The sequence below is a fragment of the Salmo trutta genome, chromosome 27, assembly GCF_901001165.1.
Source record: "Salmo trutta chromosome 27, fSalTru1.1, whole genome shotgun sequence".
NCBI lineage: Eukaryota > Metazoa > Chordata > Actinopteri > Salmoniformes > Salmonidae > Salmo > Salmo trutta.
In genome coordinates this window covers 21,605,008-21,631,906 of record NC_042983.1, presented here as the reverse complement: position 1 = coordinate 21,631,906, position 26,899 = coordinate 21,605,008, and the positions used below count along the sequence as shown (strand labels likewise).

General features: G+C 42.2%; 1 protein-coding gene across 2 annotated transcripts in view; it reads right to left on the bottom strand.

The window, feature by feature from the left end:
* Positions 1–281: 281 nt before the first annotated feature.
* Positions 282–26,899, bottom strand: part of lmx1bb (LIM homeobox transcription factor 1, beta b) — a 71,079-nt gene continuing 44,461 nt past the window's right edge. For both annotated transcript variants that reach the window (XM_029717234.1, XM_029717235.1), the window contains 6 exons: positions 8,322–8,554; positions 6,627–6,802; positions 5,699–5,776; positions 5,208–5,274; positions 2,853–3,014; positions 282–1,776 (listed from right to left, as the gene is read on the bottom strand). In XM_029717234.1, the coding sequence (XP_029573094.1) occupies positions 1,625–1,776; positions 2,853–3,014; positions 5,208–5,274; positions 5,699–5,776; positions 6,627–6,802; positions 8,322–8,554 (868 nt within the window). In that variant the 3' untranslated portion in view covers positions 282–1,624. The remainder of the gene's footprint in view (positions 1,777–2,852; positions 3,015–5,207; positions 5,275–5,698; positions 5,777–6,626; positions 6,803–8,321; positions 8,555–26,899) is intronic.

Below are 26,899 nucleotides of genomic sequence, written 5' to 3'. Positions count from 1 at the left end.
AAGCAGCTGCTGGGGGTGTGTCTGGAGCCTACTCAAGCCATGCTACAGTATCCTGCTCTTTTTCGGTCACCCAAATTACCCATTCCCCCCCTCTCTCTCCCTCCCTCTTCTCTCAATTCAATTTAAGGGCTTTATTGGCATGGGAAACATATGTTTACATTGTCAAAGCAAGTGAAATAGATAATAAACAATAAAATGCTCTCTCTCTCTCCCCCCAACTCTCTCTCTTTCTCTCTCCCTCTCTCAATAAAATCATAAATGAACATAGTTGCAATTGCAAATTTCATCCATTCACACAGTTTAATAAAAATAAAAAATAAACCTTGAGTTCAGTCGCTTTAACTATTACTATACAATGAAAATACACAATACAATGTTGAATTTGCTATTATGAGGTTCAGTCTTTGAGTACAACAGTGCTTTAGTGTAGCATGAATTAAGCTATTATCAGGAGAAGGAAATATTGTTTATTCAATGAACCAATTGACTTTGGTAATTTAGCAATTTCTTAACATTCAAAATGTACATTTGACATGGTCTCAAGTCTGTACGAAATAAATAGCACAATTTTGCTCATTTACAGCTTGGCTGAAAAAAAAGGGTTATGGTTGGTTCATAATTAAATGGCATACAAATTCATTTTAATAATCACGGACCCACCAGTGGAGGCTGCTGAGGGGAGGACGGCTCATAATAATGGCTGGAATGGATTATAATGGCTGGAATGGAGTGAATGGAATGGTATCAAACCCATGGACACCATATGTTTTTGATACCATTCCATTGACTCCATTCCAGCCATTATTATGACCCTTCCTCCCCTCAGCAGCCTCCACTGGTACTCATTAGTTACATAACAAAATATTATCCTTTTAAATAAAGCTTTTCAGATTCAGAAGTACCTTCAAGAGCATGTTATAGTTAAATAAATAGAATGTTTTCCATTTTAACATGCACAACCAATCTGTTTGGGAAAGTATTTACACTAAACAGACACTACACTCCATATTTATTTTTTCGAAAGGTGTATATGTCGACACCCGGACACATACATACTCACATCCTCTCTTGTGAACACACTGTCTATTTACTATGAACACCATATCTTCTCTTTAGGGCTAAAACTATCAATGTGATCAAGCTGAACACATTATAAAGAGGACATGGAGTTCAAAACCACATTCTGACATCTCAACAATTCACATGATTTTTTTTTAAGGGTTTTTCACTTTTATGGTCATACGATTAACTATGGAGTCATGCATTATGAGAACTGGTAGGCTTGTAGTATTTGGTAAGAGTTTTTTAAATCAGTGGCTCCATGAAATTTCTTTAGGTGGACAAAGAAAGGTGTGCTACTTCTGTGACAGTACTATACAAATATGCTACCAATAATCTCTAGAAAGGAGGAGAAAATAGAATTATCCCAGGGAATCTTCACGGTTGAGAAACTAGTTTCTCTCTCTTTGAGTCCATTGTCTGCAAATGATCCAGGAGTCACTGGAAGAGGTTGTTGTTTATGTCTTGTCCATAGCAGTGTGGAAACTCCTTGATGTGAGGCAGTTGAGGAAGTTTTGTGGATGATCTGCTATATTACATAACATAATTTCTGTATGTGGTTCTTTCATGATGCAAAGTAAGAGTTCTGCATGGAATAGAGTCGGTCAATGGGTCCCACACGGGCTTGCATATTCACTTCCGAAGATGCCATGAAGCAGTCACTGAGGCTGGTTAAAGATGTGTCGCTGTCTATATCATGGAAAATTGAGTCATTACCTGTAAAGAAGAGAAAGAGAAAAATAAGTTGCAAGAATATAATCATGTACATAAAAAAATAAATACTAAACACAGCACATTGAATAAAAACAAACTGCAACTTCCAATTGCACTGATAATACAGAGGATGTACTGTATTTATGAATGTCTTGCAAATGAATAATTGTTAGTCTTGAATCCCACTTTGAATTATTGTTATTACTTGCTAGTGTAATTCTGATAACTGTTTTGACAATAACTCTCTGAAGTCATTGTCCTGCCTCTCTGGGACAGTTACTATAGATCTGAGAGGAACATGTCAACAAAGAACTTAATATGCATCTCATAATTTCTTGTCCTATTATTTTCCTTGCGGGAATTGTTAACTTTATTGCACTCCAGATTTTAATGACACTGTTACACAAGACGGGGACAGAGTGATGAAGAGGCATATCGTTTAATGTGTTGGCAATATCATCCTTCCCTCTATTTATCCCATAAAAATAGAGGGAGTGTGATGAGACTGGGACTTTGGGTGTTGCAATTGCAAGAAACAAAATGGTGGCTTAAAAAAATGATATCAAGTTCAAGAAGCTATCTTTATGGGGTTGGAGACACTGCTCAGAATTGTCTTCTACCAGTTTCACCCTGTGTAAGTAAAGGGAAGAATAAAACAACAGATTCCAGATTGATTCCCTCTGACTGTCACATATTAATCACATAAAATTGTTATTTTGCATCGTGGCACATTACTATATTCATCATGGTCACCATTGTTTAGATTATAATTTATCGCAAGCTCTTTGGATTATCTAAAAGCTCTTCACATAGTCTGCAATGCAAACTTTTAGATAGCATACCAGAGCATAGAGAGAATATAGCGAGTGATTGTGGGGTGGGAGTAGGAGGGTAGTAGAAAACATGTTGGATTGATTTAAAAATGAACTTCAAAATCAACCAATGGCCTGTTTGTGTCATCTCATGTGTGTGTGTGTGTGGGGGGGGGGGGCTTGTACTTTGTGCGAGCAGCCTAAACACATGTCCCACACTGGGGAGTGTGTGGGGCTGAGTAGAGGGGCAGAGGGACTGATGCTCACCATATGGGTTCATGTGGTCTCCGGGCATCTGTGGGGGGGTGAGGCCCTGCTGGAAGGGGTCCGTACTGTAGCCGTTCTGATCCATGGCAACCAGCTGCTGCTGGGGCGGGGCCAGTGGCGTGAAGGAGTTCATCATGCCCTCCATCCGATTGGACATCACCTCTGTAACACAGCCAACCACACGGAGAAAGACTTTACATTAAGACTGTTGTGGAAGAGCCATTTACCTGATAAGCATTTCTCAGCTGGAAGGAAAGCCATCGACTCTAAATCTAATACAGAAACTAGACCAAAAGCACTGTCTCCATGGAAACCCTCCCTGCTCTACTGTGGCCAATGGAGATTCTCCCAGCATTTCCTGATAGAAGGCTGCTCTTGACTCACTCAGTGGTGAGTGGGACACACACACAGCCCTTGTTGGTTTAAGACTGGAGCTCACCACCCTGCACTTTCCTTTACATTGGTGAGCCCTTGTGAAAAGATGTCTGTCATTCATTTATTTTTAGTTCCAGAAGTTTTATATGTTCTTGCGATTTTTTCTTGTTTAAGTTAACTGCACAGAGTGGATTTTGTTATCTTAAATACATACACTGCCTTCAGAAAGTATTCATACCCCTTGACTTATTCAACATTTTGTTATTACATCCTGAATTCAAAATGGATTAAAAAAAATAAAAAATCACCAATCTACACACAATACCCCATAATGACAAAGTGAAAACATGTTTGATCATTGCTAGACAACCATTTTCAGATCTTGCCATAGATATTCAATTAGTTTTAAGTCAAAACTCAGGAACATTCACTGTCTTCTTGGTAAGCAAATCCAGTATCGATTTGGCCTTGTGTTTTAGGTTATTGTCCTGCTGAAAGGCACTGTATATCCTATCTCCTCCCATACCATCCTATCCACAGTATGCACTTTTGGGCATTTCAGGCCATGACTATATTCCTTTTCTTAGAGAGTTTGACAAAAGGTCCATAACTTAACACACCACGAGGTCAGTGTTACAAACTGGTCCATAAAATGAAAGCATTATTACATTAAGTTTATACTGTAACCGAAAATGATTCAATAATCTTCATGGCTTTTCAGTACCAAGGCAATGTAGGTCTGTTCAGTAACACAATGTCAATGTAAGCCGTGGGATTTCCACAGAAAAGAAATATAGAGCTCCTTTAACTTGTAAAACTGTCATTTCTCTAGTGCAACATCTCTTAAATCGTGAATTGTATGTCTACTGTATACTTTGTTTTGATTCTTCCTTCTCACTGTTATAATTCCTGTGTTTTCTTAACATATTGTGAGATGCTTCCTCCATAGTGGACGCATGCCTTTCCAATTAAGCTTTTGTCTATGACTGGAATGATATCATTACCACAATTGAATCTAAAAATCTCAATCTAATATGACTTGTAAACATTTTACAACTGCTTTAGGTATTTTGCCTGGCAGTGTGTTAGCATGGCATTATCTGCAATATTTCTTTATTTTCCTCAGTTTTTATTTGCTTTGAAGATTGTCTGTGAACACGTGTTGGTGTAGCTCTGACTTTGTGTGTGTATGACATCATTTACATTTTTTAAATTTAAACTTTATATTACTAGGCAAGTCAGTTAAGAACAAATTCTTATTTACAATGACAGCCTACCAGCGAACAGTGGGTTAACTGTCTTGTTCAGGGGCAGAACAACAGATTTTTACCTTGTCAGCTCAGGGATTTGATCCAGAAACCTTTTGGTTACACTCTAACCACTAGGCTACCTGAGATGCAGTATCTGCACGGGGACACGAGAGTTGGACCTGGCTACAGCAGGCAGACTACAGTACTCACACAGAATGGGTCATCTAATTTACAAGGATGCTTGACAGGGTTTGAGTTGTAAATCTCCCCACCCACACACACAGCAGACACGGTCTCCCTTGTACCACGCCTGACTGGGGCCACAGACGCTAGCTAGCCTCCTCCACCTCCGCTCACCAGTGGACACTAGGAGTAATATGAGGGGGGTCACACATGAGCAGAAGCCATTACGACCGTTCTACTCCCATGGTTCGCATGTTCCTCAATTAATGCCATGTTTTAGAGCTGTGGTGTACAGTATGGGATTATCCTGCCTCTGTGCTTCTCATTGAAGTGTCATGCTACACGTTTAGCTGGTTGAAACATCATTTTCATTTCTGCTATGTGATAATCCCAGATCACAATTTAAACATCATGTCAAATGCAAAATAACTGTCTAAAGTTATGGTAATAACAGCTGTTTTTAAACTACTGAAACAGCTATTTAAAATGATACTGGGACAGTGGTTGTTGCCCGATTTCAGGCCGAACTGAAGGCTGTGTACTGTACCTTGGCCAAGCCGTTGAGAATTCTGTTGTTCCTGTTGCTGCTGCTGTCTTCTTGCCAGCTTCTTCATCTGAAAAAAGGAGACAGAGTTTTAATGTACTCCCCAAACTAACATGTGCTCTTTTTAATTTGAAAACGATGCTCCTTGTTGCTCACCCCTGAGTGAACTACAGGAACACGTATCTGACTGTACTTCATTATCAAAGGCTTTTGAAGATAATATCAAAAAAGGCAGTGGGTGTAGACATCTAATGGAAGACTGAGGTAGATTTGCAAGCATTGCACTTTAACTTTACAGAGTTGAAAGGAATGCAATGAAAAAGTTAAATTTATCGTTGATAGCTCTGGTGATTTGATAGCTGTTTTAGAGTCATGTTTTACCTATTCCAGCCAATCCATGTGCACCATTGCTGTTGTTACTTTGTTCTCTTGATTAGTAACAAATAACATCATTATCTCAAATAACACTGCCTTTGGGGTGGTTATGCTCTCACCTTGGCTCTCTGGTTTTGAAACCACACCTGTACCACACGAACACTGAGACCTGTCTCAGCAGCCAAAGTCTCCCTCACCTTTAATAGTAAACACAAAAGCATTTCAACATCATACAAGAAAACAAACTTAACTACAGATTGGAATCGTATGTGCTTTTTGAAAAACTTATGGCATATTTCCAAGTGGGCGCCTTGCCTCTCTATTTTCTTTGATTTCAAATGTTGAATTAATGTGACGGTCTTTTTGGACTGCTTGGTTACTGCCTCTTCAAAGCTCTGGACCGGGTGCAGTGAATGCTTTTAGGGCCTACGCTAAATGCAGTTCCTCTCTCTCAGAATGTCATTTGGCGCAGGGCAGGCGGGCTGCGTTACCCTCTACCTCAGTTAACACAGACCAGAGTGCTGCTTGCCACTTCAAAGCACAGCTCTGAGGTGCTGGAGATTTTTTGAATTTGAGAATTTTATTTGTAAAACTACTGTAGGCCTCATGGCATGCATCCAATTCTCCACATGCCAGCCTGTCCAGGGGTATATTCTAAAATATTAGTGTGGATTTGCATCGACCGTATACTACAAAAGCACGTCAAAGCAAGCTTAAAAGATTGATTTTGTTTCACAAAACCCAGGTTTCAGTTCACAATGTGTGTATAATGTAGCCATGCAGACATTTCAAGTAGCTTTTCCAATGTAGGCCATTCTTACAGGTAATTTTCTGTACATACTATACACTTGTTCCTCAGCTACGTTTGTGCTCAAGCTGCACAGCCAGCTGTCTTCGCGTAAGAGGTTAAATAGAGTGTTAGTTTTCAGCTCTGTTCAGTGTTCAGTAGGCAGACAGTGGTATTGTATGTGTCTGTCTGTCTGTCTGGTGAGAATAGAGCTGCTGTGGCAGAGATCAGGTCATGTGAAGGACAGGAGAGGGCCTCACCTTTCTGCAGGGTTTGGAGGACACCTCGAAGGAGGCTTTGAAAGCTCGTCTCTGCTGAGTGGTCAGAATGGTGCGGGGCCGCTTGGGCCTCCTGGGGTCCTTCCCATCGTCTCCCTTCCCCTGGCCTCCCGTGCCTTTCTCCTGCTTGATATCCACATCGTCATCGTCGCTTTTCTCTGCATTGAGATACAGATATTTTTCATCAATATCAGCATGGGTTTGAGCTGACAACATCCCTGACAGTCTACTGATAAATATATGGTCTGTTCTTTTCAATTCCAAGAGATTCAGACTCCACAACTGTATCCATAATGAATGGAGACACGTGGTTTTAATCATTTTTTATCAATTTATTACAAAAACAATAGGCCACATGCACGATTAGACATTCAGAGGACTGAAAAGCATAATGAAAAATGCACATTTGTCATTAGATTTGACATTGTGTCATTGGTAATTCATTACACTGGTTGTTTTACACCAAATACATCTTTGATAAGAATCCTACATAGCAGATCCACCACAACATGACAAGGCAGCATGAGCACATATGGGAAATGAACTCAAAATATCAAAGGAAATGGGAAATATATATTTTAGAACCCCACAAACTCTAAAGAAAAGGAAAATGCACATTGGGTCCCAACAGACAAAAAGACTGAAGGGACGCTATGCATAAAGAGACAAATTGCAAAAAGTTACCAAAAGGTGGAAAGCTGATGTAGATTTTATTGTCTTTGGTAATTAAATGTGTCCATAAAGGGATCTTGATGTTTCTCTCTATTGGCACACATTAAGTGCTATCTTAACAAACTAGCTAAATTGCTTTATCATCAAAATAGTCTGCTAATCTAATAAGCAATATCAGTGTAATAGAAAGATAATCATAATTATAACACTAAACATAATGGCTTTGACTCCTGTGTTGAATAATGTATCCCCAATGCATTAGTAAGATAATACAAGGCCTGTGTGAGTGTTCTCAGAAGCAGCAGCAATGTCAATTCAAGCAACAAATGATGTGGGCTTCCTGTGATTGCTTAGAGATGCATACATCATGGTTCCGTTCTGTCTGCTGTCATCTGGTTCTGATCATCTCTACTGTAAATAGTGTGGTGTAGTAGGCCAAACTGCATTTCTCCAGTTGATTTCAACATTCTGTCTGCCGCATACGTCAAGGTTATACTCTGTTCATGTCAACTCTGGAATTTTGGAGACCCCCATAAAATACCAGTGTGATACACTGGGAGAAAACGAAGCGCGGAAGCTAAACAAATATTCCTATAAGTTGACAAAAGTGTACACAGGCACAGACGGTTTGATAAATTCTCTGCCTTTGTGTGTGTGTTTAAATGAGAGCCAGATGGGTCTGAACAGTAAGGCTTGGCGAGATGCCTCACTGTGTGGAGGCGAGGCGAGGATGCAAGGAACACAGAGGAGCAGATAAGAGGAGCTACGGTCGGCCCTCCGCAGAAAGGCCCCAAATCCTCCCGTCAGTCAACATGATACACTGATTTCATTCCTTCCAGCACAACAGCCCGCCCATACAAGAACCCAACAGCCATTAATACAGATTGGCTTCTGCTCACTGCCCATAATATCCATTAGAATAAAAAGGAATCACTAAAGACTGGGTGTCTCAACCAGAATATGTTTTTGGGATAGGATTTGGTCTTGGATAAGATTTGGTCCTACCTGAGTCAGAATCGTCTGGGCTGACAGAACTGAGCAGGTCCTTCTCCTTCTCATAGTCAATCTTACACAGCAGCTGGCCCTCCTTCAGGACAAACTCATCCCCTTTCCTCAGCTGCCGGTCACACACACAGCAGGAGAAGCAGTTTAAGTGGTACACACACTCCAGTGCACGCATCACAAACTCTGTGGGGGCGATCTTCTCCAGGCACCCACTGCACTTGGTGGCAAACAATCTATGGAAGAAGATGAGAGAAAAGGTACCATTACTAATTGATGCATTGAAAATGTATGTAACATTAATATTATTATTTCATCACAAAATCAAGGGGGTCTACTTAGTCTCCCTAGCTTGGCCTGTCACCATGGGCTTTTGATTAAGAGGGTTTGGGGGCAGGGGCAGGAGGCTGTGGGCTGATCCTGTGGCCAGCCAGTACCAGTAAGTGATTCTTTTGACTAGAGCTCATGTGTTAAAGTGCCTAGGGTTGCCCCAGCCAGCCCCACGCCACACCAACAGCGCTCGGTCATGGGCACCCAAATGCCTCTTAGCCTCAGACAGCTGGCCAACACTGGGATCAGTCAGTTATAATGCTCAATTAGAATCCACACATTAAAACCCTACACATGTCTTTTTCACTTGTTTATCGTAATCACTGTTTCTCTGTCGGATTAGCATCTGATATATTTGGCCCTATGTAACTGATGCAATAGGTTGTCAGCATGGTCCGTTTGAGTAATGCCTACAAGTGGAACATGCCCACTGTGTCCCCTCCCCATTCTATTCTACACCCACTATATCTGTTTATTCTTCTCCTCCTACGTATCAGACCTCACCTGGCCATCCTAAACCAGCCTCTATAGTACATTGCAACATTACCAGTACCCAGACAACACCTCCATCTTCCTTTCTGTCCTTTCATCAAGATGTAAAACTGTTTGTATTGTTTTATTGGTTGCTGGGAGAGTGTTTAATTCATTTGTTGTCATTCAGAAGGAGCCCCATTAGCTGGAGCAAGGAAACAGAGAGTGTGGTTGATCTTGGCCAGCCTTGAAGCTGGATTTACTAGCGTGCTCTTTGTTTACGTTGGTTTGGAGGACAGCTGGCAGCCGCCAATCTATTTCTGGTGAACATCTATTTCATTGTGCAAGGGAGAGAGCACAGCAATTGACATAATCTTCTGTTTCAGGACAGGGATGAGCGATAGTGATGAATATGTGTAAATATGAGGGGAGAGTAACCCAGGGAAGGTTTTGTCATGGTAATGTTATTGTAGATGCTGATTTAAAACTGCTAGGGAGTTTGTCTGCCACACAGTTCAGTAGAGCAGCTGTTTGCATGGTTGAAACAAGATAGTACATGTTTGGTTGCTGTCTCTTGTCTCAACAGCTCATATTAGGTCCATCTTTGAGCTGCCATTTACTACAGATCAGACTGTACTACAAATCAGACTGTACTACAGATCAGACTGTACTACAAATCAGACTGTACTACAAATCAGACTGTACTACAGATCAGACTGTACAACAGATCAGACTGTACTACAGATCAGACTGTACTACAGATCAGACTGTACTATAAATCAGACTGTACTACAGATCAGACTGTACTACAGATCAGACTCGTTCTACTCCAGTGGATGGGTCATTTTATAAGCTATCCAATAGTATTATCACACAATTGATCAGTGACATTGATAATAGAGCAACTATGACATTTTCTGAATGATTATAACCTCCAAATATAATGTTTAATACAAAATATGGCATTATTATCCAAAGAGGTGAACACATTTGACCTGAGTGTGAAAACTAGCCTCCGACCTTAATTTTCCCACACTGTGCTCCAACCAACTAGGCTATTGGAACTTTTCTCACTATAATGGAAAAACAACAGAGATATCAGAATTAGCACATGTAGGGTTGATGAAATCCTTTAATCTGTCATTTATTAGAATACGTTAAGAAGATTATTATTCAACTATGGAAAAACCTTGAGGATAATCCCTTAAAAAAATTACTTTTTGCAAACACGCTGACTTCTTGTGAAAACAACCTGCTGATCTACATTACGCATATCTGTTCAACAATGAAATTACTGTGATCACAACAAAATATGCTATTCATACAACCTTAATGATCCCCTAATATGAATAGTCATGCATTGTGTATCAAAAGATTATAGCAGGGACATCAAACATTCGAAATCCAAAGTCTACCACAAAAATATACACGTAAAACAAAAAGAGATCAGTAACACTGATAGCGCTCGTGGATCAACCATGCAGTTGCTTGGAAAATTGGCTATCCCTGTTTACACAAATCCACATTTTCACCTGCTTTTTCAAAGATAGATCAATAATAATTCATAGCTTTAGAAAGAAGGACTGTCTAACTGTTGCATGCTGGGATTGAGGGACATGGGGGGATGAATGTGTGGAGACCAGCCCAGAGGCCCAGCTCTAATGTTTAGCTAATGATTGGCGTCTTAGTCTGAGAGTATAAAGGCAGAGGAAATGACTTGTTAGTATGGTTTGATATGTCCCGGATTTCACATTCACCTTCAACCGCTCTCTCAAATCTTCTCACCCAGATGAAAACATTCTTATTCAGACCCTTCTTTTCTTTCTCTTTCTTTTGCTCTCTGATTCTAATCTTGTAAGCCATTATTTTTCTATTTCCCCTCTCTGTCACTTTGCATTATTTTTGGTGCTGTAATTCCTATTTGTCCCTTCTGGAATCTTCCTGTCCCGCTTTGTCCTCTGGTCTAATCCAGACTTCTAGCCTGTTGTCGGCCCCTGTTCCCCATTCTCAGTGGGGTTCAGATGGAATATCCATGCATGACGCCCCTTCTATGGCAACCACACCTCCACAGGAAGGCAACGGCGTCTTTTCGGATGGGCAGAGAGGGCCTTTCAGAACCTGGCAGCAGAAGTAAATCCTTCTCTAAGGAACAAGGGGAATTAGCAGGGAGCACTGGACTAGGGATTTAACCCTACCTCTCTCCTTTGAAAGGCCTAGTCACTCCGACTCCCGTGGCTAGCCACAATCAAACAGAAAGGGGGTGGAGGGACACGGTGCAGAGAAGAGAACACAGCTCCCTGAATGACACAAGCACTGGATTGTGGAGGACCCTAATCCTGCTTTAATACCTTTCCAAGTTCAGCTCCTAAAGAATGCTCTTTAAAACAACACCAGTGTGTGAGCAGTGAAGGCCGACCAGGGGGAGGCACGCCATTCAACCTCCCTAACATTACCTGATTAGCAGATAGAGGCCCAGGCGGTGGGGAGAACATGCCCACGGGAGACAAGGGAAAGACGTGGATTATGATGATTACGCTGATCCATAAAAATACTATAATAAACACATCAACTTGGTTGTGCTGACTCCACACATAAGATGAACAGGGTCTGCAGTTTGCAGTGTAGGCTAGGCCTAATGGGGCAAGAGGGAAGAGATGCAAGAGTTGTTGGGCCAGCATTGTTAGATTATTACTTTCATCCAAATGTATAAATATGATTATGACTCATAAGACAAAAAAATGACCAACTGACTCAATCAAATCTATCCGCCAAAGATCAATCAGTTTTTTCTGCTGCTAATATTAACCCCTCTGGAAGATGAAGTACGAAGTTTGCTGTGTGGTCAGCCGCTGTCCTGTATGTTTACTGAAGACAGAGAAAGAGCAGGTGTCCTGTACGTTTACTGAGGACAGAGATAGAGCTGGTGTCCTGTATGTTTACTGAGGACAGAGAAAGAGCAGGTGTCCTGTACGTTTACTGAGGACAGAGATAGAGCTGGTGTCCTGTACGTTTACTGAGGACAGAGATAGAGCTGGTGTCCTGTATGTTTACTGAGGACAGAGATAGAGCAGGTGTCCTGTACATTTACTGAGGACAGAGATAGAGCAGGTGTCCTGTACATTTACTGAGGACAGAGATAGAGCTGGTGTCCTGTACGTTTACTGAGGACAGAGATAGAGCAGGTGTCCTGTACATTTACTGAGGACAGAGATAGAGCAGGTGTCCTGTACATTTACTGAGGACAGAGATAGAGCTGGGACCAAAAAGAGGACCACCAGCAGGAACCTCTGTCCCTCCTTTAATTTGCAGTCAGGATCTGCGTTTCTCTCCTGCCACACCTGAGAGCACGGATTAGCCCATAAGACCCTCCTGTGTGGATCAATGATCACGATTCCAGCAGCAAAGTGTCAACATTTACCCAGACCTTCTCAGCATTGGACCTCATCACTAGAAGAAGCCATACTCTCAGTAGATACCTTTAAGAGGGCTCCCAGGGGAATCATTATCTCCTTCCAATCCGTTGTCCACACAATTCCTCCTTCCATCCTTACGTCTCTCACCATCTCTCTCTCTTCCCTCACTCTCTCCCTCTCTCTGTCATGTACACATTCTATCAGTTGAGATTCACAAGAACCCAGACTCTAACCTCGTTAGAGCAATGCACTACTACAACAGCATAGTTGTATTCGATATGGTGCAGCTATGAACCCTCAAAGCACCTCTTCAGATGGAGAAGACCAAACTTTTTGACAAGCTTTGTCAGATAAAGATATTTCTAAAAATATCCCTGCATGGTCAAAGGCTAAGCTTAGTGCAGCTGAGAGGCCTCAGCCTTGGGAGTCGTGGGTTTTCACCTCCCTGTTCCTCTTCTTTCTTTCTCCTGCTAAAGCCCGCTGGAGAAGTATGAACTTTCCCTTTGAACTGATTACAGGCAATTTAAAGTGTGACAACATCTTAAGCTTTCACCACATGTTGCCAATGATTTCCTACTAAAGACATTACTTTCAATGCTTCTACCGCAGTGATAAGGATCAGGGTGAGTGGGTGAGATAAAAGAGGAGGCCAGAGGAGAGAGAGGTATGGAGGAGTTTGTGGTTTGATAAACATGGTACATTTAGCAACACATGTTCCCATCTCACCTACTCCCCTTTTGCTATTGAACAACCTGAGAAATAGCATAACAATTTAGTGAAGAATAGTCCAGGCTATTATGTCACCGCATCCCCTTCAAAAGAAAGAGAGGATCAGGATTAACCCACAGAACAGCTGTAAACTATCACTTTGAAGATCCTCCTTGTTTCACTAGGAAGCGGGTGGGCCTGTGAGGCTAGCCATGTCAATCAGCCAGACGTGAGAGATGAGGTGTATGGGCCAGGGTCACAGCCACAGGAAGGCCTCCGGACACTGATTGCAGACTGACGACCCGTGGAGCGATCGGTCAACACTGCATGGCTGGAAGTTCATTGATTTATTTACAGGCTACATCTCTGGCTTGACCTTTCTCTCCAACTATCCATCTCCACAGCAGCCCAACAAGAGCCCAAGCTGCCTGTGTCCTGGAGACCAAGGAGGAGGGTGGAGGGAGAGAAGGTTGAGAAGGGGGAGACCAAGGAGGAGGGTGGAGGGAGAGAAGGTTGAGAAGGGGGAGACCAGAGGGGAGTGGAGGGAGAGAAGGTTGAGAAGGGGGAGACCAAGGAGGAGGGTGGAGGGAGAGAAGGTTGAGAAGGGGGAGACCAGAGGGGAGTGGAGGGAGAGAAGGTTGAGAAGGGGGAGACCAAGGAGGAGGGTGGAGGGAGAGAAGGTTGAGAAGGGGGAGACCAAGGAGGAGGGTGGAGGGAGAGAAGGTTCAGAAGGGGGAGACCAAGGAGGAGGGTGGAGGGAGAGAAGGTTGAGAAGGGGAGACCAAGGAGGAGGGTGGAGGGAGAGAAGGTTGAGAAGGGGGAGACCAAGGAGGAGGGTGGAGGGAGAGAAGGTTGAGAAGGGGGAGACCAGAGGCCAAAGTTACTCATAAACAGCAGCTCCATGGTAACTCTGTTCCAACGAAGACTGGAGTGTAACATGCTGACCAGAACACACGCGCGGGTGCGTCCGCGTTGATCAGGTCACGCAGGTTGAAATATCAAAACTCTGAACCAATTATATTAATTTGGGACAGGTTGAAAAGCATTAAACATTTATGGCAATTTAGCTAGCTAAGTATGGTTGCTATTTTACCTGAAATGCACAAGGTCCTCTACTCTGACAATGAATCCACAGATAAAACGGTTAGTTTCTAGTGATCTCTCCTCCTTCAGGCTTCTTCTTCATTGGACTTTATATGGCGGTTGGCAACAAACTTTAAGGTGCATTACCACCACCAACTGGACTGGAGTGTGGACCTCAGTTCATCTCATCATATAAACCAATGAGGAGATGGGAGAGGCAGGACTTGCAGTGCGTCGAGCATCTCAAATAGAACCAAGTTCTATTTTAGCGCCTAGCTACGCAGACGCTTGTTGACACGCTCGAGCAGTGTGAGTGCAATGATTCAATAAACATGTATGTGTACATTTATTTTGCTACGCTCACACACGCGACGCGAGTAGTGTGGTCAGCATGTAACAGCGTGAATATGAGGATGAGGTTTACAGTTGAACAGATTTACTGGTTGTGGATGTATTTTCATGCAATGATGAATAAAGGCGATCCTTTTCAACTTTATTTTACCTTTTAGAAAATTACTTTATCTACAATTGTGTTGGTTACTACATACAGCACCCTCTATGTTAGATCACAGAGGCACATTCTCTAAATATAGCAGCCTGAACTACAACCCTACTTTGTCTAATTGCTTACATTGATAACCACAGTTGCAAAACACACATAGAGGGGGACTTGACATGGGAGAGTTTGGACTGTCATCATAACCAAATCAACACAAAACTTGTTCATTTACTCACAATCCAATTTCAAATCTAGAGCACACAATTTAGAGCAGCATTATTTTTAATAATTCTAAAGGATATGGCTCAATAGCAGTAAGGTCTCAGCATGTATCCTAGGTTGGTGTAAATAGATACGTGTAGAAAGTAATGAAGCCAAATAAGAAGTGCCATCCTTCTAGTCCCTAGGGCCAGCTCCAGTCAGCTCTAAAAGCTGCTTAATCACCTCCCTCCCCACTCTTAATACATTAGCATAGTAATGGGCTTTAAATTGAGCCTCTGTTTTTTAATTAAACTCCCAGCAGGTAAAAGTAAAACGCATTAGAGGAAAATGTGCACACCACTAATGGCCCAAAGGGGCCTTTTCCATCACAACAACGGGTGGCAGGTAGCCTAGCGGTTAAGAGGGTTGGGCCAGTAACCGAAAGGTTGCTGGTTTGAATCCCTGAGCCGACTAGGTGAAAATTCTGAGCAAGGCACTTAACCCTAAATGCTCCTGAAAGTCTCTGGTTAACAGCGTCTGCTGAATGTAACAACTCTCTGGCATTTGCTAAGATACCTTGTTGAAGTAAGCGTCATAATAGCTCATATGCACCTGCCCCAAAATGTCAATTTTGCGATATCACTAAGTTTAAAACATTATATAATGAGCCACAGTCTGGGATGAGGAGGTGTTATTCTTGTCACTTGACCCCCACTGCCGGTCTGGCTCAAATTAACACAGTATTTCTATGACAACATGATTTCTTATGTACTGGAATACGGAGAAATTTCTTCAGACAAGCCTCTGGCCACGCAGACAGCCAGCTAGTCATATTAGTTTGGGCAATATCACTGTAATACACAACTACATACAACAGTCCTTTGCTTTTAGTCAGTTGTGTCACGTCATCTTTGGTATCAATATTAAATGTCTTCACATCGCTTTATATGGCAAAATGTATCAACTTCTATAGCTGGTGTTTGTTTACTTAAAATTGCAATTTGTTTGTGGAGGTGTACTCTACTGTAGCATGTTGGCCTTCCAGGATCCCCAGACACTGTAAACCCTGTGGGCACCACCTGACTGTCAACTGTGGGAGAATAAAAGGACCTGGGAGAGCCTCATCACACCTATAGGAAAAGGTCAGACAGTTAATCAACCAGGGCCCTGACATGTCCCTGCTGCCTATCATAATGCTCTGTCTATTTTTTACAAGACATTCTGTGGCACCAAGCATCAGAAAACAGAGCCAAGAACAACACCCACATTCCTCCAAGCATTGATCAACCTGTTGGCTACTTAAGTCTGACATATGGAGTCCCATTGTGTTGTTGTTGAGTTTAAAGGCCTGCTTCTGCTATGTTATCACCATCTTTCCCGTGAGTTTATAACAGAAGCAAATTAACGCCATACAGTTAACCTCTATCTTTTTCACTCTGTAGTCAAGAGAGCGAGCGGGATAACGTTCTATGCATGTTAGGGAAAGAGTTGTACTTCTACAGGTTTAGCATCTTTATTTGACATATATTTTTACAGCAAACTAATTCTGCACCAACAGGATTTGAACATTTAGTCCATAATGTTGCTTGATTGGTGGTTAGGCTATTAGCTGGCCAAAAGTAGGTTACATGAAAAGTGCAATACTGTTAATACAACCATGTGTTATTGTTGGTTTTCAGTGAATGTATGCAAATCACAAAGCTCATCTGCATTTCCTGTGCTGCAGGAAAATTCTCAGCAACAAGAGTGATCAAATTAAGATCCTACATCTGAAGCACACAGCAAGAGAAAAGCTAGTGTTGAAATGTGAAAGGACAGTGAAATGGCTGACTAGCAGAAGAGGCTGAGTACACAACTAAGCCGGTGAGCAGGCAGCCAGGTACACAAGTGCTGTTTGGACAGCTGTAGTTTCTGAAGGTGGATGCTCAATGCAACATCACATTCAAGCCCTTCATCCACACATACAGTGTCATCACTCACTCTGAGTAATAGAGTGGGTGAGAAAAAAAAAATCACTCAAATGCGCTAGTCTTACGATACATTGAATAGATTACCTTCCTGAGTATTGCATCTACATGTACATTTGCTAATTAATAGCATAATATTCAAGGTAATCACCCGACTGTCTAAAGCAGGGATAGACAACTGGCGGCCCTGGGAAGACCGACTGAGTTCCAATTTTGTATTTATTTCCCCAGTCGGTCTCAACTTACTGTTTTTTTGTTTGTTGTGGCCCCCACCCACATAAAAGTTGCCAACCCCTGGTCTAAAGGTTTAGGTCCATTATGTAATTGTAACTGTCTCTAAACTGGACCTTTATCTTGGATTCAAAACAGCTGAATGTATTCCTCTACAAATGAGGCAGAAGGCTGTGAATTACCAGACTGGTATTAAGAGTGCTCTGCTTCTTCTCACTCCAAACCAGTCAGTCTAGCTGAAAGTAACTGAAACTGTTTGTATGGCCCATCTCACCTGCCGCCCTGCTGGAGATTTGACATCTTAACAGCACATGCTCTGCAAATGAGAACAGAGCGAGGGCTGGGGATAGCTCCCATTTAAAGCCACTGTAAATTCCTCCGCACCCATTTTATATTTTTAATAACTCTATTGAGGGCCTCTCTCTGTCTGTCCCTTCCAAGCTAATCTAGGTGAGGTGTAGCAGACCCCCCTTTAAGGGCTTGGCCCACTCAATGAGGCATCCTGGGTGATTGCTTCTTTTGAGAGAGGGAGCTGGTGATGGCTAGCTACAGTTGGAGACATAGTTCTAAGATGTTTTGGAGTATACTGCTGCCTATAACTGCCCACAGATACAGTCGGCTCTTATGACAGTGGACCTGAGGCCTGCTGTACTTAAGGCAGCAGTTAGGGCAGAGGAGGCTCTGGGCCTGTGTGCTCATTACCACCCACTTCATCTGAGAGCTGACATCATCCTTCAAAAGTACAGTTCATAAAATAAACCAAGTGTAATGGCTAAAGTTCCAGTTTGTTTTCTGTAAGTAAATATGGAGGTCTTTGATGATGAATAACCTGATTCTCCATCAAACACCAATCTAAGACGAAATGTTCAAGCCACAAAAAAACAATAAACTCTATAAACTCAGCTCAACACAATACAGAAGCACTCCTAGGAATCAAGATGCACATGGTTGTTTAAATGTATTGAATAATGGGATTCTAACAACAAAAACCTAGAATTATATTTTGGGACATTTTGGGGGGAAATAGATATGGAACATCAGATTTACATTCAGCGGTGAAATAGTTCAAAATAAACATTTGGAGCAGAGGGCTTTATAATTACTATTGACCCCAGAGGGTCCTGGACTAAGAGATAAAACAAACAGTAATATGAGGTGCTCTGCAAATATGCAAAGACAGGGTCTAGTGGAGAACATCACGCGTTGGTTTCTTTTCTCAGCTACTAATCTGTGGGCGAACACAATATTAAAACGGCTTTGGGTCCACTTGTGACCCAGCTATTCGCTAATGAAAAATTCCGCAGCTCCATGCAGAGGCCAATGGAGCCTGCCCCTCTACCAAAAGCCATGCCCTGTCCATCTTGTGGAGTTTACCATAGCTGAAAAGACACTGGATTAATCGGTAGAGCGGGAGAGGCAGACAATCTGGAAGAGAATCCCATGTGTGTTTTGCCCCTCTGCTTCCGCTCATCTTTAGGATATTTGTGCAGACAAGTGTTTGCCCAGGTTTTAATTATCAGCAATGAGGTGGTGATTATTGTGATGATGGATAGTTGGGTGAAGGGCTCAATTTATTCAACAGAGATTCAGCCTAAGCCTAAAATCAGTCTGAAGAGAAGAATCCCAGGCAGCCAGGGCTTAGCTATTGTCCATGGTCTGGTCTGTTTGTGTTCCTGCTTTTTCACTCTCTCCACTGATTCTGTCTTTCTCAGCGACATAAACCTCTTAACTCAGACTGCTCTGATCCACTGGTTTGATATCACTTTGGATGGAGATCAGCTTTAATTATCCTTGGGTATTATCTTAATTACAGAAAAGTACTGATTAGAAGAAATCAAAACCAAAATGTTACATTTCCAGCACAATTATCAAGAAATTCGAAATATATTTAATTCATTCTCAATGGAACATCCCCCTTCAGCCCTCATGTTCCTGTCTGGCCAAGTATACAAATGCACATTTAATAGGCGTACTGGAGGTTGGCACCTAGCTGTGAACAGCATAGCACACAGAGAAATACAGTCAAAAGCTGCTCATCTGACTCCCCTAGTTGACTGAAACACTATTTGGGCTGTAAAATGAAATCTACTATACAGATATTGTATCAGACTTATATCATTTCATAATGTCATACAATTTACAAAAGACTCCCTTAAAAACGTGCAGTATTAATTCCAAAAAGGTTTTGACAGGATATGCCCTGAGTTGCCATACTGTAGTAAGGCTCTTAAAAGATCTGGTTATAGATTGCCATGGCAACATTGGCAGGAGCTATAACATGTTTGTGATGGATGTCCTGGAGGGTCTCAGCGTGAGGACACCACAGCATCCCTGCCACAGCCAGGACACAGAGGCAGTGTTCTTTAAAGGACATGTTCTAGGCAGGGAGCACAGCACACATTAACCAGGGAGATGCAGAGGCAGTGTTCTTTAAAGGACATGTTCTAGGCAGGGAGCACAGCACACATTAACCAGGGAGATGCAGAGGCAGTGTTCTTTAAAGGACATGTTCTAGGCAGGGAGCACAGCACACATTAACCAGGGAGATGCAGAGGCAGTGTTCTTTAAAGGACATGTTCTAGGCAGGGAGCACAGCACACATTAACCAGGGAGATGCAGAGGCAGTGTTCTTTAAAGGACATGTTCTAGGCAGGGAGCACAGCACACATTAACCAGGGAGATGTCTGGGACGCTGATGGGAGAGGAGGAGGTTTACTCAAAATCCCATTGCTGCTTCTTCTTGGGACAGAGTTCACTGAAGGGACCTCTGTAAACTCTGGTTCTCTCAAAAAAGATAATGAATAGCTTTTTCTTGACAGGGATAGCAAAAGCTTTAGAAGATGAAGCCACAGACAATTTAAAATGATAGAGAGAACAAATGAGAGAGAGTGGGACAGGATGGGATAGAGAAAGCCAATGGGGGAAAAAAACTATATTTTTCAATGACAGGATGTTTCAGGACCCAAAGGCCAGGGATTAACACTGAGATTAGCATACAAAGAATATATTTGAATTTCTGATCCGCAGGCCCCTTCAAAAGACTAAATCCAAGATTAGCAGGTGTTATGCTAAAACTTGTTTTGTGTGACATAGTTACACTAGACAAACAAATATGTCTTTAGTGTGAAGGGCTGGCATAATGTATGGCCGTAGCCATAGAAACCAACTGGTATCTCAGAGCCTTGGAGAGGAGGGACAGTGTTGGAATGTGTCAGACAGAGAGAGGGACTCACACACACCACAGAGCTAACCAAAAGCCTGCTGTTTCCCCCCAAAAGCATAATCTACTCCGCTGTTCTGCCTACAGACCACCTATAAATATCACGTATCTTTGGCCGAGGCAATCAGTGCCTAATTATCTCTGTATTGTCTATGTTTTGTGAGAGAGGAGTCAATTGAGGAAGATTGAAATAAAAAATGTGAAGCATTCACACAAAACATGCAATTTACTGAAGATTGACATTGTGACATACTGTCTGTGTTCTAAAATAGATTGACATTGTGGCATACTGTCTGTGTTCTGAAATAGATGGACTATATGTGCACATAAAGGCTGAAGTCAGGTGCTTTCCATTTTGTTGACAAAGAATTGTCACTCATATATCACTGCACCAATGACAGGGAGCTGGCGAGCTTTTAAAGAGAGAGACTGAAACTGCAGAGAATAAGATCAGATAGAGCGATGGCCCAGGATTCCTCTGGAATGCTAGGGGAAGCAGGAAACTGACTAGCTAAAGCATTCTGGACCTTCTGCCAAAGCCACATGATGACGCATAGACAAGCAATGCCATAACGAGGTCAGTTATGGTATGATAATACAACTGAAACATGGACATGACTTGGTTTTGTTTTACACACAGATATACAGTCACAGAACTGGTCTGGTGCCACTCTAAATCAAAACGATGGAAGAAAATCCTGCTCTCAAATACCACTTTATTAGGTATTGGGTTATTTTCAAATGCTAACGCATTTGATTTGACACTGTTATGTAATTGGAGTAAGGGATGACAATCAGAGAGGAATATTCAGCATTTTCCCTGAGAGGCAATCATCAAACGAGAGGGCAACCATAAAATCACTTGGAAAGGTCTGCATAGATTCATTAAGAGGTAAGTTACTGCAGGCAATGAGAGGGTTAGCAATTCATTCCTTGTTTGCAGATATTAAGCCTTAAAGGCACAATGCAGACATTTTTTAAATCTCAATATCAAATCATTTCTGGGTAACAATTTCATCAGCTGTTGTACAATATAATACAAAACACAGGAAAATTGAATTTTGACTGCACTGGGCCTTTAATATTTCTGCTGCTTTACAGTATACAATACAAAGTCTGCAATATTTCCTAAAATAACATTTACAACACTATTAATGTGGTCTGTTCTGTGTTTTAAACCTTCCATCTTGAAAATGCCACAGCACCTGAGCAGTAGTATTTTCCCTTTGTGAAACTGGAATGATTAGGCTGCATTTACTATGTGCAGAGAGCCCAGCAGTTTCTATAACAACGGCATAAAGAACATCAAATGTGCTGCAATATAGAGAGAAAACCATGAAAAGCAATTTCTCTGCATCACAGCGATGAGAGTAACATACTGTAATGTTTAGACATTGTGCAAGGAACAAATAACAACCCCAAAAGAACAATAAATAATTGTCTGAGTTGTCCCTTACTTGCTGAAACTTGTATTGGTATATCTGAATTGGAGGTATTTTTGTGTTGTTTCATCTTGAATGGGTTTTTTCCACCCTACTTGTTGCCATCTTATGTTACCGTGAGGCTATACTGTTCATGTCTTCAAGTATTCAAGCATGCATTTCGCCTCCAGAGATCTGGCAAAGGAGTTGTCTGTCTGAGATGCCCCCCCCCCCCCACACACAACATTTTCATAACTCACTGAACTATGGATGTGAGTTGGATGCACGCACACACGTACACACACACGTACACACACACACACACACACACACACACACACACACACACACACACACACACACACACACACACACAGCTCTCTTTCATGCGGTTGGCTGAGTGCTTGTGTGAATCACTCCAGCTGGAAGAGAACAGGTTGGACAAAATTCTCACGTGGAGCCTTCGAGGCACAGAGAGGAACGGTAAAGCATGGCAGAGCACGTCCACTCTCCCCACAATCCAACCCACACGCTGACTCCCAACATTCTCTACCAGCGCTGACCACAACACATCTCACTGGTTTAACCATGGCTCCTGACTGCAAACTACCTCTCTGACTGTCCACCAAGGGATTTGACCCATTTAGTTACAAGTCTTTTTTAAAGGCCAAAAACACCTCAGCAGGACTTCTTTCTAAACATACCCTGTAAGTGGCATCAGCTGTGAGGTAACAGGATGAATCATGGTTAACAGAGATCCAACCTTTCTTGGGTATGTGACGTTGTACCAGCTGTATGTGCAGTGAATGTGGCTTGTCTACCAAACACCATTCACTATACAAAACAACTGATATGGTTCTCCATTTCTCTTCAGAAAGGGTGACAGTGAATATATCCTCCTACACTGACAACCTTGGTGATCCCTCTCAGCTAGTGAAAGGGTGTGTATTCACAAGCCAATTTTACACTCCCTTTGGGCACGTGCAGCCCCCTCATCGTGCCTGGGAGCAGCCTATTCTCTTGCCCTGCTTACAAAAAGCAGCTGTTTATATAATGCAGTGGCGGCACTTTATGTTACAGAATGATAAATAAATGGGAAGACCCAGAGCTTAAAGCTAATGAAAAGCATCTGAAACACACAGAAAAGTAGGGGCTTGCACACAAGCACCCACACACACAATATGCATATAAGCACCCAGCAGGTAGGGGTGGTGAAGCACAGACCCAGCCAGAGGTTATGGGGACGTGCTGAGTGGCTAAAAGGACGACGCGCCCCACCAGCCGAGGTCAGTCCCAGGGACGTGAGGGGGTGTGTGGCCCCCTACGCCACCAGGGCCTGCAGCTCTCCTATCCTCAGGGCAGTCACCCTTCTCTCCACCTCCCACCTCTATAGCCTAATGACAGAGCCCTGAGGCCTTGTCACCCCCACACTCCTACCTCCCCACCCATCACTCCACTGTCCTTCCCAGGTGCCTGTCAGAGGGGTGTCTGCTTCACGACTGGTGTCACCATGGCCCAAGGCCCAGTCTTTCATTTGAAGTGCCCTGGTCCAGCTCTGCCACAGCCTGAGCCCACAGCCCGCGGCCTGGGCCATTGTCTGGCCTCAGAGAAACACCATTATTTCAACTCAATTTACTGTGAGTAAACACTGAGTGATGAGCCCCCCCACCCTGTCCTATCCCTCACACACACACACACACACACACACACACACACACACACACACACACACACACACACACACACACACACGATTCTCTGATTCCTCTTTCCCTCTCCAGATTGTCACTCACTAATTCACTTCCCAGCATAGAGTGGAAGACAAGCAACCATTGTCTTTTGAGTACGCTTTCATCACTGAATGGGTTTTAAGGGCTGCTGGCCCTATGGTGCACCCTTATAAATAATATCCACAACACACTGTGACCATACTGTGACCACCATTGTTCCAAACAAAAAAAAAGTTATCAGACTCTAGTGTGACTCTAGTGTGTTATCAGACTCTAGTGTGACTTTAGTGTGTTATCAGACTCTAGTGTGACTCTAGTGTGTTATCAGACTCTAGTGTGACTAGTGTGTTATCAGACTCTAGTGTGACTCTAGTGTGTTATCAGACTCTAGTGTGACTCTAGTGTGTTATCAGACTCTAGTGTGACTCTAGTGTGTTATCAGAATCTAGTGTGACTCTAGTGTGTTATCAGACTCTAGTGTGACTCTAGTGTGTTATCAGACTCTAGTGTGACTCTAGTGTGTTATCAGAATCTAGTGTGACTCTAGTGTGTTATCAGACTCTAGTGTGACTCTAGTGTGTTATCAGAATCTAGTGTGACTCTAGTGTGTTATCAGACTCTAGTGTGACTCTAGTGTGTTATCAGACTCTAGTGTGACTCTAGTGTGTTATCAGACTCTAGTGTGACTCTAGTGTGTTATCAGACTCTAGTGTGACTCTGGTGTGTTATCAGAATCTAGTGTGACTCTAGTGTGTTATCAGCCTCTAGTGTGACTCTAGTGTGTTATCAGACTCTAGTGTGACTCTAGTGTGTTATCAGACTCTAGTGTGTGTCTCAAAGATTCGTAGATGGTAGAACCTCTGGTTTTGTCATGAGAGACAAACAGTGAGGCAGTTCAATTGAGCTGGGAGTATACATTTTGGTGGCTTTTGTGTTCCTCAGACAATGGTCACAGTGTGACTTGACACACGCAGCTGCAGAATTAGACCGCTGGGAGTGTGTGTCTAATGTGGTCAGGACAGTCAGTCCACACAGTCAAAAGGCAACATGAGACCGGCATTCACTGATTGACACGTCAGACGAAAATGTGAGGATGTAGATGCGGGAACAGCCATCCACCAAACTCTGTGCATTTAAAATACATTTGCATAAACATTTAAAATAAAGGGGGAAAGATGTCGTTGTTTAGTGAAATAGCACCATATTCCCATTTAAAAAGCCTTTATGTGGGAGACAATACAGTATATCTTAATTATGGGGAATTATCAGGCAGCTTTAACTAGTGGTCGTTTGCACTGTCTCTGCCCAGCATTGGTAATAGGATTATTTGGAGTGTACTTTATCTTAGGCAGAAAGAGGCTGACACAGTAGCACGAACTAATGTGATAAAAGCTCCTGCTATCACTGCTTGATTCAAGGATTTTAAAGGTAACTGTTTATGACAAGGTAATAATGCTGCATGCAAAAGGCTGGCCTGTAAATTGGTTAGTTAGGGCATGATGGATGAGGGACAGCCTAACCTTATTTCCAATAGAACTGCTTGATTTCTGAAGCTGAGGATAATGAATTTGATTTAATTAGCCCCTCCCTTATCTAGTTAAGAGTTTAAGAAATTTGACCCCGCATGTACTCACATGCAAAAAAAAATAACATTGTGGTGAAAATGATGAAAATATTTGAAACAAAACCCCCAAAATAAAGAACCACAGCACACAGGAGTAAAAGTAAAAAAGGTATAGTGCATTTGAGATATTTTTCCCTTTATTTGCCAACTGCTCCATCCATCTGTTTAAGCATGGCATCATAAATATAAGCAATAATGCATGATAAAAATGTCATAACACATGGACTCGAGTGTATTATTGCTTTTATACAACGGGTTACCAGTATTGAAAAGCACGATTCTTTACTAAACCATACATTATTCCACAAAACATGACGCTACATTCACTAACAATGGTTGGCAAGTGCAATTTTAGGCATTTTCTGGTCGTTAGTTCTATTCGTATTGACTGCTACGTAAAGCAAAACTACCCAAGCGCTGGTTGATAGTTCCAGAACTTTGCGGGTAGCTATAGCAACAACAAAAAATGGTTGCTATGGAGGCTCTTCCCCTCCTTGCTAGCTAGCCAACTGCACAGCTAACACAATCACTTCAGAATGAAGCTGGAAATATGGCAAACTAGCTGCATTTTGTTGAGTTTCACCTGTTTTTCTATTGACATTTCTTTGTATATATCCATAAAATTATGCGGATTCATGATTTCGACTGGCTGAGAAAAGCTGCTTGTCTGTCTCTTCCCGACTCCCGACACGTTCATTATTATGGGACACAACGGAGATCAAATTTCAATTTTGCAACAATGTTGCAAATGTTGGAGATAATGTCGAGATGCTTTTTACAGTGGAGTTCAAGTTTATAAGTTGCATGACTGGGCAAATGAGACAGTGGATCTGTAAAAGTAGTAGTAGTAGTAGTAGTAGTAGTAGTAGTAGTAGTGTGTTGCTACCAATGTTCGCTCTAATTGTTTTCGGCACTGACAAAATTTCAGAAAGCAAACTTGAATTTTGTGAAACTTCTGTGCTACTTCCTGCACGCGTTTACTGTGAACACTGAGGCTGTACCCACTTTAAGTTACAGTTTTAACAGTGGCCAAGTAGGCTCCTGTGGCTATTTGATCATAATGTAGGTATACCAGAGTGGCCTACCATCAAAAACAATGAACAAAATGCATTCCGTAACATTTTAACATGGGAATAGCTGTTCTATCATTCAGCCTACAGTAGCAGCCAGATGTTTTAACATTACTTAAAAAACATAAGCCTATGCAACATTAACCAATTCAAAACAGTACTGTAGCAATGAGGTTTGTGCAGTAAGCTATAGGCCCAATACAGTACATTATCACCACATATTGGCTTTGCTTGAATATCCCTGCCAATGCATTGTTGTTTATGCCATGTTTTTAAATTATATTTCAAAGGTAGGCTATATGTGCACACCGACAATAGATCCTTTGTTTTATTACTTGTGAGGCACAGCTGAGTGAGCATATATTTAAATGATTTGTATTTTACTGGGCTGATGTTGCCTGCATCTGATGGTCAGTCTCAGCAGAGGGAGAGAGCAGCAGACAGAGGGTCCGCCTCTCAACATCCCTCCATTCTCCCTTTCCTCCACTGACCAAAAGGGACACCGTCTTCCAGATGATGGAGAAACTTGAGTCGCACAGCATTATTTTTGCCTTTTGCACAAATTCATGTTGTTACTCCTATGAACAGAGAAAGTGAAATATTCCTTGATTTA